Below are 14086 nucleotides of genomic sequence, written 5' to 3'. Positions count from 1 at the left end.
CTGAAAAGAAAAATTCAAACATAAAACTTTGAACAACTTTTTAAAATCCCAAATTTTCAATTACCTTTTATACTTATTTCTGATTGTTCTTTTGTCCTCAATAAATCCAGGTGTAGTTCATTATTTTCCCTCGTCAGTCTAGCATTTTCCTTTTTATAAGGTTCCAAAACATAATCAAAATTGGCGCTCTCTTTTTCAGCTTTTCCAGCAAATAGTTTCGCTTTCCGAAGACTTTCTGTTGTATGAACAAGGTCACTGAAATTACAAGGCATCAGAAAATATCAATATAAATTAATTATACTACTAAACCTTCTGATTGCTGTATTATAAAATAGTGGTAATTCTGTAACATATCACCAATTAGTAAGAGGCTTTATGAAATTGTCAAAATTTAGATTTAACTTACAGGTTTATTAATAATTTATTATAAATAGATTTAAATTAACAATAAACATTAAATAGCAATTTTGGTAGTGGTAAGGAATTTTACTAGGTCAAAATCAAACACAATCAAACAAAATCAAACACAATCTCCAAATTGTTTAAAGTCAAACAACTAGAAAACTGCCTGATCCTTAGCACATATGCCCTTTAAATGTAAGATTGATAAATTACACATTTCAAGCTCCAACTCTAGCTTAAAAAGTGTGTTATTGATAGTAAAAATCCATAACTATTATACTAAGGAAGTGAAGACTGGAAAAGGCAGGTGCAGAAGAAAAGAAATAAGGAATACAAACATCTACAAAATCCTGAAGATGACAGTCATAAACTGTAACTGAGACTCACTCTATAAAAACATTAGATTTCAAGTGGGAGTACTCAAAAACTTTTAACAGAAACTAAATGACAGAAATTATGATGAAAATTATAGCCAATACTCTGCCACTAAATGGTAATCATTCTATTCATTTCTTAAGTATTTACATGTACATCAAGGTTCATTGTTACAGGAGATAAAAAAGACTTTCAAGGAGTTTACAATTTAACAATTCCAAGGAAAAAAACATTCACAACCAAAACCATTTTGAAATTACCAATCATAAACATCATAAACAGATCTAAAGAAAAAAGTCTTCCAAATTAGATTTCTCTTAAAACAATAAAAGAAAAATAATTCCATCTCAAACATAAACTCCTCTGTTAAGCTTTAAGCTTCACAAAACCTTGCTCTAACCTATCTTCCCAGCTTCAAAGGATATTACTCCTCCTTCCACATTCTACAATCCACCCAAACTGGCCTTCTCTCTGTTCCTCATTCACAACTTGTTTCACTCAAATTTTTCTCGTTCCCTCTCTGCCCCAGTTTTTTTATCCACTAAAACTCTTAGAAATAAAAGTGTAAAGAGTTTCATGACAACAAAACAGTCCTGGAAAATCCCATCACCACAAGTCATCTAGGTATTGATGTGATTTTCCAAAACAGCCATACATATTGTTTTGACACACTGGTTAGGTTAAGCAGCACCATTATTCTGACAATTCCTACAAAAAGTCCTCATAAATATTCAGCAATACCTCTACTTTCTTGATTTTTCCAAATTCTTTTTCTGACTCATTGACTAATTTCTGCTTTCTTTGCAAATTCCTTACTACTTTCAAAGATTAGGCAAGAGAAGAAAGAAATTAAATATTAATCTTTCAATTCAGCTACAAGTTAGCAGATCTTGCACAATATTTTCTAAGAAATAAGGTTGAAATTATAGTGCAAAACAAGCTTTTTGTAAAAAAAACTATTATAAATATAGACGAGTCGCTTATCAATGGATATAAATATTAAAATCAACAGCGTATTTTTATAAACTACTTTTCATTCAAAAATCTCAAGTCATCTTATTACGGTTCTTAATCTGGGGTATAAACTTGATGTTTTAATATTGATAACTGTATTTCAATATAATTGACTTCCTTTATCTTCTATAAATTTTATTTTATGCATTTAAAAATATCATCCAGAGAAATCTATAGGTTTTACCAAACTGGTGGAGTCCATGACACAAAGGTTAATAATCCATGTTAAAAAAGCATTAATTTATTTAAACAACTAAACACTACTGTGACTTGCTAGCACTGTTCACACTAAAAGATGCCAGGAATATTTTAAGTCTGACGATGTTTTACGCTTCTTTTAACGTCTCTATTTGGCAGGCAAAAGAAGGCATCACTATGGGGACTCAAGCACATTTAAGAGTAGAATAACAACTATTCTTTATACGACTATTCTGGAGATATATAGTAAGAGAACTCAAGTAAGAAAATGACAGAATTCATTCTCTCAGGAGAAATACCTCACAGTCAGGATGATACAAAATAGCGAAGACCATTATTATACAAGTGAGAATTCCTATTAAAAGTGATTAAGACAACTATGAACCATGCAGAAAATTAAACAAAAGGAAAAAAATTCTAACACCTAAGTTCAAGATGCAGTGTAAAATTGTACATTAAGTAAAAAAGGTAGAATGGGTTATTAACCAAATGCAACTGGAATTTTAGAAAGTATCTATGAGTTTCATATGGTTCATAATTTTAAAAATTCTAACGTACAGTTAACTGAAGCATATAGGCCTTATAGCAAGACACTAGGGGGCCACAGTTCATAGGCATGTAAGTTTTAAATTTAATTATTTATTTGTACCTGAAAAGTTTTTCCACCAAGGGTAAACAATCAACACTCAAAGGCTGTCGATATCCCAACTGATCCAGTCTTTTTCTGATGTTAATAAATTTTCTTTCTGTAGCTGTACTCATTGTGTTATCTCCAAAATTGTTGTCACATTAAAAAAAAATCTGATGACCTGAAAAAGGGCAGAAGATTTTGATATATTTCCATTAAAGAGATTAATAATTGTTTACAGAAAAAAATTCCATGGTAAGTGTATCTGAACATGAGACAATTATATCATGACTCTCTTCAAAAGGATAATATTCTCTAGAACTTTTACCAACGTGTGGAATTATTTTATATGTCATATCAAAATATAAAGAATCTCTACACATATCTGGATGTTTTCATTCTCTCCTACTTTAACAATGACTACTAGGTTTTCTGGAGCACAGGATACCTATCCAAAAAAATTAATCCTTCAATGACAATTTCTGTTTTTATAGTACCTGGCTCTTACTGGATCTTTGCTAAGTAACATAACACAACATTCACATGCCTAAACCCACCAAATCACTTTCTACATTATCATGGCCTAATATATAAATCTTCTCCCATCATTACTTTTTCAAAAATGTTATCTTTCCTTTGAACAACTTGCCTTTTAAAGCACTAGCTTTCTAGATTCCTTTTACAGTCAAGTACTGATGTTGTTACCTTCACAGAAGGGATCTGTCTTTTCCAGAATACAGGTGCTGAAGAACAAAAATGCCCTGAATGAAGAGAAATGCACCTTATAATCTAAGGATTTAGAAGCCTGCCACATAATAGAAGCCTTTTTGCTCTGATAGCCTGCAAATGACTTGGTAAATACATCTTATTTTGTATCTAGATTTATAGATTACGAAAGCACATTATGAGAGGAGTCAATCAACATGAATTTAAGTACTTACTATCTGCCAAATATTGAACTAGAGACTACACATACAAAGTAAGGCAAAAAAAAAAAATCCCCATCCCCAAAGAGTTCATATTCTAATGGCGGAGACAGTATACAACTATGTACATACAAGATGTAAACCAGAAGTAAGCTCAAAGGGCAAGGAACTAGAGTGTGACAGGGAAAGAATTCTTCCAGAAGGTAGGATTTTGGCTGACTTGAAGGCCGCCAAGGAATACAGGAAGCCAAAATAAGAAAGAAGGACATTCCAAGTATGAGGGACAGCCAGAGAAAAAGCCTGATCCAGGGATACAGAATGTCCTGTATGAGGATCAGCAAGAAAGCCAGTGGATTTTGGTGCACATGTTAGAGAGTAAAGTGTAAGAAGACTTAGAGGAAGGGACCAGTGTGTGAAGAGATTTAAAAGTCAAACAAGGCACTTTTATATTTGATCCTGGAAGCTATAGGGAGCCCCTGCAAACTCCCTGGAATGAGGGGGTGATGACCTTAGGATGATGACTGTGGTAGTTAAATGGGTTCTGTTTTGGACAAAGATTGCTAGTACTTGATTCTCCAAAGACCATAAAACTCTATCTATTAAAAAAGAAACAACACAACAATTCAGTTTTTCCATTTACAAAAGCAAAAAAATTGAAAAACACATATGCAACAAATGGACAATGGCTAAACAAAGTATATTAATATAATGGGATATTAGTGGAAGAAAAAACCTCACGAGGGGTGGCCAGGTGGTGCAGTGAATAGAGCACCAGCCCTGGAGTCTGGAAGACCTGAGTTCAAATCCAACCTCAGACACTTAACACAAAAACCTAGCTGTGTGACCTTGCGCAAGTCACTTAACCCCAATTGCCCTCCAAAAAGCAAAAAAAAAACAAAACAACTCATCAAATGTGAAGCATCCAAGAAAACATGGCTATATATGAAATGTACAAAGTAAGGCCATTAGAACCAAGACTGTATAAATCTTGATTATTAAAAAAAAACAGGTCAGAATAAGTGAAACTTCAAAAAGAGTTGTACACAAAACAAAAGCTTTTTTTTTTTGCTTATTCATTTAATTAATTTGTTTCTACTTTGTTAAATTTTAAGGGCTTTAGACAAGATTATATCCTTTATTTTCTGTTTGAATATTTGTTTTGCCGGTGGTTATTAAGTTTATAATTGCTTTTTCAAATGAACATTACAACATAAATTACTTCAGGATTATTGCAAAGATCAAATGAAAAAATATACTTGATGTTTTGTAAATCTTAAACCACAGGATGGCAAGACAGAGACTAAAAACTAGGTGGCCTGACTCCAAGTCCTTCCACTATGCCAGTCTGCCTCCAGTTCATAGGATCCTAAGATCATAGATTCAGTGTTAGATGTCATTGAGTCTCATTTTCAACACGAGAAAGCAAATCAAAATTCATACCGCTAGTAAGTGGCAAAGCTGGGATTCGAAACCAGTACCTCTGGTTCCACCACTGAAGGGCCAGTCGGCCAAATCTTATGATAAAACCACTATCCCTTCAACAAACCACACATTCTGAAATATTTTGACAGCAGGCAAAAGATTTATAAAGATCAACAACACTGCAAGAAGACACAACTTAAGAAGCAAGCTGTCCAAATGGGTCACAGAGAGTGGGATACGACACCGCCTGACAAAAACAGATGCGCACTTTCAGACGCGGTCCAAGTGGGAACGCGCTTTGAATGCTGGACCGCAGGGTTCTGTTTTCCTGGTCTCACCTGAAGCTACCGTATCTTTTCTCTGAGATTCCTCCGGTTTTTCCTGTATGTATGTTTGTACGTAATTGTTTGCTTGTTGTTTCCGTCGTTTGAATGTGAGCTCCTTCAGGGAGCGGACTCTGCTTACTTTGTATCCCCAGCTCTTAGCAGATGCTCGACTCATAATAAAACCTTACTAAAGCCTTGGGGATTTGACTTTTCAATGCTAGAGAAATAAATTCCTGTGCACTGGGCGGGGGGGGGGGGAAGGAATGTTTTAAAGGAACCTATACAAAACCTTGTAGGCTTAAAACTCGCAAAAGCAAAAATCTAAGGATGGGCAGAACAAAGGCGATGGCATTAAAAAGCAGTACCTAGTATTCCACGGAGGGGAAAAGAAAGGAGATCGATAGATTATTTAAACCAGAGGTGGTTGTTTATTTTTTACATTGTCATATTGTGGTAACTATTTCAATATAATTGGGCTCCTTTGCAATCCTATGTATTTTATCTTACGCATTTAAAAAACTGCCCACTAGACTGAGCGCGATAACTGTTCCTTTCTGTGTATCGCCAGCGCTTAGCACAGTGCCTAGATCACAGCAGGCTCTTAATAAATGCTTGGTCGCTTTAGGTAGAGCAGGGGTCCAAAGGCTTCACCAGCCTGCCGGAAGCCGAGGGCACCGCCCTCTCTCCAAAGAAAAAAAAATGTTATTTGCACGTCTTTCCCCCTTCGACAGTGAGCTCCCCGAGGGCAGGCAGGGTCACGTTTTTTTGCCCTTCTCTGCATCTCCAGCGCTCAGCACAGCGCCTGGCACACGGTAGGCGCCTCATCCATGCTTACTGACTAGGGTCTGTAAACACCAGCTGGCCAAGTTACTTCCTAGGGTTTTTAAACTGTGAACCAGGGATTCTCGCTCGGGGCCTCCGGGGCGGAGCCCAGGGGGCCCTGCTCCAGGCCGCGCTTCCACCTCCCCTCCTCCAGGGCGGCGGCATTGCCCACGAGCACCCTGGCTGCCCCCTACCACCTCGGGCCCCCTCCCCCACGATGCCTCGGGACCGCGGCCCCCGCACAGCCGCCGCGGCCTACCTCGCTCCCGCCGCGGCCCTCACCGGGAGCTCCGGCCACTGCCTCCGACGATCCTCTGGGCGCACAGCCCGGCCCCAGAACCGGCTCTTCCTCGCTCTCCCCACCTTCCACCTTAGAAGCCGAACCAGGGACTGGAGAGAGCAGTTTGAAAATGGCGCGGGAGAGACGGAGCCAGCCGGCAAGGGTGGAGGCGCCGTCGTTGCCTGGTAACACGGGGGCGGGGGAGGAGGAGGCGGCGATGCGGGAGGCCTGGCGGGCAGAGCGCCGCGGCCGCAATGGCGGCAATGGCGACGCCGCCGAGGCCCCGGACGGAAGCTCAACGGCGGCTGGGCGTGCGCTAGCCTGCAGCGACCCCTAGCGGAGAAGGAGAGTCTGGCCCAGCTCAGAGACCCAGAGCCTTGGAAGTACCGTACCACGTGTGCACAGGAAGCTAGAACCAGCCTCTGGATCCTGTAATGATTGGCTAGATGGCGCAGAGGACAGAGTGATGGCTTTGGAGTTGGGAAAACTCAAAGTGACTCGGGGACTTCCTATATCTGTGACCCTGGGCAAGTCTCCAAACCTATCAGCAAAATGGGAATAATAATAATAGTCCCTTCCACCCAGGCTTGCAAGCACTTAGGAGCTGTGTGACCCTGGGGGAGTCACTTAATCTCAGTTTCCTCGTCTGCAAAATGGGGATAAAAATAGCACCTATCTCCCAGGGTGGTTGTGAGGGTCAGGGAGAAATTTCGTGTCTACAAAGTGGTCTACAAAGTGTTCTACAAATCTTAAAGTGCTATGTTGTTAGCTATAATAGCTAATATTATTAATATATTGTTTTAATTGATATGCATGGTACCGTGTTTCCCCGATAATAAGACCTATCCCGAAAATAAGCCCTCCCCTTACTGTGGAAGATTCCTCTAAAATAAGCCCTCCCCCAAAAATAAGCCCTGTTGAGATTGCTACTGTAGTGAAGGTGATCCCCGGTGCTACAGCTACATTACGGTACCCTCTGTATGCACCGTCCCCCTCCCCCCCTGAAATGCACACCGTGCTCTGAGCTGCATCCAATCAGAGCTGCAGCAGTGAGCGCGTCATCCTGTTCTTCCCCAGTGATTTGCTTCTTGAATAAAGGTACATTTTTTTGTTCACATTTACCTGTTTATTAAAATTGCTGTCAATGTTCATTAAAATAAGCCCTCCCTTGAAAATAAGCCCTCTGGTGTTTTTTTGTCCAAAAAAATTAATAAGACAGTGTCTTATTATCGGGAAAACACGGTAGCTATTATTAGTAATTGCCACGAGCACAGACTCTGAGAGTGCTTACCTTCCTCTTGCAGCAGCCTTGTACTAAGAGTTTAATAAAATAAAATAGGAATTCTTAGCCATTTTTTGGTTTGGGTTTTTTTTGTTGTTGTTTGGGTTTTGTTTTGGTTTTCTGTGATATGGATTACTTAGGCAATCTGCTGAAATGTATAGACCCTTTTTCATAATATTTTAAAAAATGATTGAAGGAAAAGCTAAATTTCAGTTAGAGGTTAGTGAAAATAAAAATGCATTTCCTCCCAAGTTCCTAGACTTGAAATCTATTCTTGAATTCAAAGTCATAAACTGCTTTCTATAGAAAGTTTACCTATGGAAAACATGAAAAAAATCTTGGAGAAGACTTTTTCTCACCTGTAATCAATCCACATGTATTTATTAAGTGCTTCCTATGTTCTAGGCCAACAATTCTCAAAGTTTTTGGTCTCATGAACCTTTTTATGCTTGAAAATTAATTGAGCTTTCCCACCCCCCAGCTTTTGTTTGTATATGTTATACCTATTAATATTTATTGTTAGAGAAATTAAAACATCTTATTATTATGATAAAATAGTTCTGACCTTAAGGGACCCCCCTGAATGGGCCTGTGAGGCCTCCCAGGAACACACTTTGAGAACCACTGTTCTGGGTGATAACATGAAACTAAAAGAAGCAATTATTTAAATAGATCTGGAATTCTGACTTCTCTGTGAAATCTTTCTAGATTGATCAGAGGAAAGCTGACTTTTTCCCTCATTCTGCAGTTCTTCCTCTGACTTTCATTTCTTCTTCACCCCCTCCTCCCACCGTTGAGTTCCTCTTGAGGACTCCATTTTGTGGAGGGGACCAGGATGGCCTTCATTCCCCTCCCTGTCCAATTCCTGGCTTCTTGATTTCACCTTCATCCCCATACCCACACACTTTTCAACTCCCTTTTTTGTGTGGTCCTCCCCCCTCCCTTAGAATATAAGCTCTTTGAGGTCAGGACCTGCCTTTTTTTGTTTATTTGTTTATTTTGGCTTCCCCTGCACTTAACACAGTGCCTTATTTGATCTCAGGACAATCTTGTGAGATAAGTGCTTTAGGTTTTACAGATTTTTACAGGTTTTTACAGATGTGGAAATTGGGACTCAATTTCAAAGTCCAGTACTCTTTCCCCTGTATCAAGGTATATGCTTAGTTCCTGCCTTTGATTACATAGTAATTAATTTATAATTAAGTTGAAGAGATAAGATATAAACATTTGAAAAGGAAAATAACAATAATCAAAGGAGTTCGCATATTGTGTATGTATATACATGTATATAGAGGCTCTGTAAAATAAAGGGGTTGGACTAGAATCAGGTGGTGAACCTCCAGCCTCAAGGCCACATGTAGTCTTCTAGGACCTTGGATATAGTCTTTTGACTGAGTACAAGTTTTACAGAACCAATCCTTTTATTAAGGGGATTTGTTCTTGAAGTTTGGATTTCATCAAGGGGCCACACTTGAGGACCCAGAGGGCTACATATGGCCTTGAGGCATCAGGTTCCCCCCATTCCCAGACTAGATGATCTCTAAGGGCTCCAAATCCCATGATACTGTGAACTCAAATGGGGAGAGAGGTCTTCATAGAAAAGGTGGGCCTTGATAGGGAATTTAAATGATGGCATTAGATTTAGATAAACAGAGGGGAAGGAAACAGTTCTAGTTGTAGAAAGCAGTGTGAATAAACAATAAGAATTTATGTGGTGACCATGAGTAGACTGTTCTGCATAAAGTATACAGCTGGTGTAAGGTTGTACATGGTAGGAAGGCCCGCCTGCAGGAATTGGGGTCCAACAGATCTGGGTTCAAATTCTAGATCTATCATAATCTATGTGAGTGGAAGAAGGTCAGATTGGGGCTAGATTGTAAAACTCTTTGAAAACCAAGTTAAAGGTTCTTAGACTTCATAAATATTTAATCCTATATATAAGAGAGCATTGTTGAAGGTTTGAGGGGCAAAAGCTTGATATGAAATAGAATTGTAATATTATAGAAATCAGAGATGGAAAAGACCCCAGAATTTGACCAGTGCAACCCCATGAATTACATATTAAAGCCAAATAAGGGATGAATGGGTTAGAATGGAAGAGAAACTGGTGGCAGGGATGTTTTTGTTTGTTTGTTTTGGGGCCTCTTTTGCCATTTGAGTGAGTCTATTTTCTAAGGGGTTATTTTCTTCAGTCAGGTTGTTGACTCATTTCATGATTTTCTTGCATCATTCTCATTTCTCTTCCCAATTTTTCCTCCACTTCTCTTATTTGGTTTTCAAAATCCTTCTTAAGCTCCTCTATGGCCTGTAACCAACTCATATTTTTTCTTGGAAGTTTTTGGTGCAGGAGTTCTGACTTAACTGTCTTCCTCCTTTTCCATGCTTTGATCCTTTTTGTACCCAAAATCGGAGTGTAAAGTCGGATTTCTGAGCTTGCTTTGCTTCGTTTGCTTGCTCATGTTGCCACTCAATTACTTGACTTTTTAGTTTTTGCCACAGTAGAACTCTGCTACCAGAAAGGGGAGCTTTGTCCCAAATTGCTGGGGTTTTCTCAGCTGCTGGAGTTATTATTTGGCTGCCCTCTCTGAAGCTTCCACACCCTCTGGCAAACTGGTCACGCACCCCAGGACCTCCACCCTAGACAGTGATCCAGATCCAAGCTGGTTAAAGCAAGAGAGATTACCCCTCAGACTGGTTGCTTGGGCCCCTACAATCTGCAGGCCAGGAGCTCTGAAGCAGCCATGTGGCAGAGGCTGCATGGCCGTGGCTTCTTACCTGCTACTCCCTCCAGGGGGCAAAGGCCAGACCGCACTCCCAAATTCCCTGTTCCCAAAGTGCACACTGCACTGACTTCTCACTTTGTCCTTAGCATCTATGGGTTGATAATTCTGAAAACTGCCACAGCTGCTGGTGATCTGAAGTGCCTCCAACCAGCTGCTGGTCAGGCCGCCCTGAGGCTAAAACCTCCAGCTCACATGGAGCCGGAGGTTAGCTTCTCTCTGTCATTTTGTGGGTTCTGTAGCTCCAAAGTTTGTCTAGAGTCATTTTTTACATGAATTGGAGAAGGTGGAAGCAGGAGCTGAGTGGAAGTCCTGTTTCTACTCCACCATCTTGGCTCTACCCCATTTGTTTTTTAAATTACAAAAAGTTGGGGCAGCTAGGTGATGCAGTGAATAAAGCACCAGCCCTGGAGTCAGGAGGACCTGAGTTCAAATCCAGCCTCAGACACTTAACACTTATTAGCTGTGTGACCTTGGATAAGTCACTTGACCCTAATTGCCCTGTGTTCCCCCCTCCAAAATAAATAAATAAATAGCTTTAATTTTTTAAAAAATTACAAAAAGTTATATTATAAGACCCTGGGCAAAGTTCAAAGCAAAAGAAATTAGGAGGAAGAAATGAATGTGAGAAACAGTAAAAAGAGAGAATCAACAGGACTTAGTGACTAATTAGACATGACAGTTTGTTGAGTTGAATTTATTGAAATGGACATTGCAGATAAAGAGGAAGGAGGAGTAGTCTTCACAGAAAGGCAGAAAGAATGGAAGACACTTTGGTTTAATTTGGCAAATTGAATGGAGGAAGAAAAAGTTCCATTTTAGGCACTTTGATCCCCAGGCAACTATTTGAGTCAATTTTCCAACTCTGAGGATAACATATACTGGGAGTCACAGCAAGTTCAATTATTCCTAAAAATATATTAATTTTAATAGCTATTATTTATATAGCACTTTAAGGTTTGCAAAGCAATTTACAAATATTATTTTATTTGATCCCTGCAACAACCCTGGGAGGGAGGCACCCATTTTACAGATGGGAAACTGAGGCACAGAGCAACTAAGTAATTTACTCAGAGTCATACAGCTAGTACATGTCTGAGGCTGGGTTTAAATCAAGTCTTCTAACCCCCTGCTATGTCCTTTGTGCCACCCAGCTGCCTCTGGGTCCAGCGTGCCCCAGGGATAGGCTTGCCCCCTCTGCTCTCATACAAGGTCACAGTGATGTCTACTCTACACTCAGATTATATTACTATAGTTACAATTACTTTCTAAATAAGTAATTGCCTACTGCATTCTCTCTCTTTTCTAAGTTTCTTAAAGAAACATTTTGAGACAATGAAACATCTTTTCTTTTTGACCAGATGCTACCCTAGGATATAGCCAAAATCTTCCTGGAGTTTGCCTTTCAAACTCTGGCAGCCAGTGGTGAACTCAGAGTAGATAGAAAGTGATACCAGCCCTTCAGACCTCCTAGGGCTGTTGTTTTTTGTGTGACAATACACAGGACTGCTGCTGCTGGTGGAGATGGGGAAATGGATCGCCCCTCCCTCTCTAACTCAAACCACAAGAACCCAGGCTCCAGCTCACCCAGCAGAGGACTTTCTGCTGCTGCTGTCCTGTGTGTCCAGGAGCCCTCTTTGCCAGGGTTGAGGGAAGACGCTGGTCCTACTCCCACCCCTCACAGGGAATCCCAGAAAGTTTCTTGTCACATGTTCATGTTCCAGAGAAGAAGGAAGAGAGAACCAAAGGATGGAGTGCTTTTCAATTCTACTGACTAAGCAGCTCTTCCTGGCTCAATGACCATCTCCTTTGATATAGCATTAATTTCAGCAGCCCTTCCCCCTCTTCCATCCTGGTAGAGGACCAAGGCTTTGCTTCATCATCCCAAAGCTCTAAGTCATGTTTTCCTGGACATGAGCTGGGCATGTTTTCCTAGAAGTGCCCAAGGTACTGGCTCAGGACTCCATGGGGAGTGCTCTAGTCAGAATGAGGAGAAAGAGATGCTGTTTTTACCTCATTACACTAGGGTTCAGGGCACATAAGACAAAGTGCTTTATAAATCATGAAAGGCTATATGTAATGACACTGTAGAAGTGGTTGCCTAAGGGACTCTGACATCTCACCTCTTGAAACCATAGGATCACAGATATAGAGCTAGAAGGGCCCTAGTCCAACCCTCTTATTTTAAAGGTGAAGGTGCTAAGGACCAGGTCTTGATTTGTTCAATCACCTAAGGAGTGAGAGAGGCAGGATTTAAACCCAGGCCCTCTGACTCCAGAACCAATGATCTTTTCATTGTGCCCTGATGCCATTCTTGAAGCCCCCAATCCCCTTGTACTTTTGATTCCTCCCTGCTAATAATCTCTCATCCTGTGTCACCTTCACCATAAGGTATCCTCAAACCTCCAAACCACACCCAAGCTCTCCTCCTCCTCTTCACTCTCAAAGGATGAGGTAACCTTCCTCTTTGCCACGACTAACCACTCCTCTTGTTCCTTTCAGCTCATTCCTTCCTGTCTCCTCTACAGCTTTGCTCTCTGTTCATTCTCCCCCTAATTCCTCTTCCCCCACCTCCATCTTCAATCTCTCCCTTTCTATTGCTTCCTTCCCCTATACCTATAAGTATGCTTTAGTCTTTCCCTATTAAAAAAAAAATCATTCCTATGACACTGCCACCCCCTCAAGATGTCATCCTATATCCCTTCTCCCATGACAGTTAAGCTGTCAGAAATAATCATCTATATTCTCACCCCTCCTGCAATCTGGTTTTATCCCCACCACTCCACTACTACCACCACTTTCTACATTGTCACCAACAACTTCTTAATTACCAAATTTCCAAATCCAATGATACTATTTACTACCCTCTCCTACGAGTCATTCATCTTCTGCAGAAATGTAGCATTTCCTTCATGATTAATTCCCTATCTCACTTGCAAATCTTTGTTGCAAATTAGAAATTCAAAGATCTTAGAACTGGGGTGGGGAACCTACATGCCTCAGGGCCACATGTGGCTTCCTAGGCCTCCTTTTGACTGAACCCAAGTTTGCAGAACCAATCCTTTTATTAAGGGGATTTGTTCTGTGAAGTTTGGATTCAGTCAAAGGACCACATTTGAGCACCTAAAAAGTCACATGTGGGGGTGGCTAGGTGGTACAGTGAATAGAGTACCGGCCCTGGAGTCAGGAGGACCCGAGTTCAAATCCAGCTTCAGACACTCACTAGCCGTGTGACCTTGGGCAAGTCACTTAACCCCAATTGCCCTCCAAAAAGCAAAAGAAAATGTCACATGTGGTGTTGAGGCAGCAGGTTCTCTACCCCTGCCCTAGAGGCTTCTACAGTACTTCTATGCCCACACATTTAACAGTCTTCCTTCCCCCCAAGAAATGTAAAGGGTGCAATGGATTTGATCTTTAGCTATAGTAGCATTCCAGAACTCTCCATTTTAATTTATTGTATCCTTCCACCTCTTAGCTCACATACATGTGCTTCTGAGTGTAAAAGTGGAAGATTGCAAGAATATCGAACTTTCTCAAAAGAAAAATCAGAAATGTGCCCACCTTCTTGCTCATAGCAGTTAGGGATTTCATTTCTTTGGTTCCCTCTCCTCTTACTCTTTACTTTTTAGAT

At 40.3% G+C, this 14086-nt stretch overlaps 1 protein-coding gene across 5 annotated transcripts in view; it reads right to left on the bottom strand.

The window, feature by feature from the left end:
* CEP135 (centrosomal protein 135) overlaps window positions 1–6710 on the bottom strand; it is a 121108-nt gene extending 114398 nt beyond the window's left edge. For 3 of the 5 annotated variants that reach the window (XM_069105270.1, XM_069105274.1, XM_069105275.1), the window contains exons 1-3: window positions 6373–6710; window positions 2639–2798; window positions 65–255 (exon numbers count right to left, since the gene is read on the bottom strand). In XM_069105270.1, coding sequence (XP_068961371.1) covers window positions 65–255; window positions 2639–2751 — 304 coding nt within the window. In that variant the 5' untranslated portion in view covers window positions 2752–2798; window positions 6373–6710. Of the gene's footprint in view, window positions 1–64; window positions 256–2638; window positions 2799–3322; window positions 3379–6372 lie in introns of all 5 variants that reach the window. The other 2 variants (XM_069105272.1, XM_069105273.1) reach the window with 2 other exon arrangements.
* Between the last annotated feature and the right edge of the window lie 7376 nt (window positions 6711–14086).

This window comes from Petaurus breviceps, unplaced genomic scaffold (genome assembly GCF_028583685.1).
Source record: "Petaurus breviceps papuanus isolate PSGF00001 unplaced genomic scaffold, PetGlider_PUasm1.0 76, whole genome shotgun sequence".
Classification (NCBI taxonomy): domain Eukaryota; kingdom Metazoa; phylum Chordata; class Mammalia; order Diprotodontia; family Petauridae; genus Petaurus; species Petaurus breviceps.
Note: the sequence above shows the minus strand (reverse complement) of the source record. Positions and strands in the feature narration are given on the sequence as shown.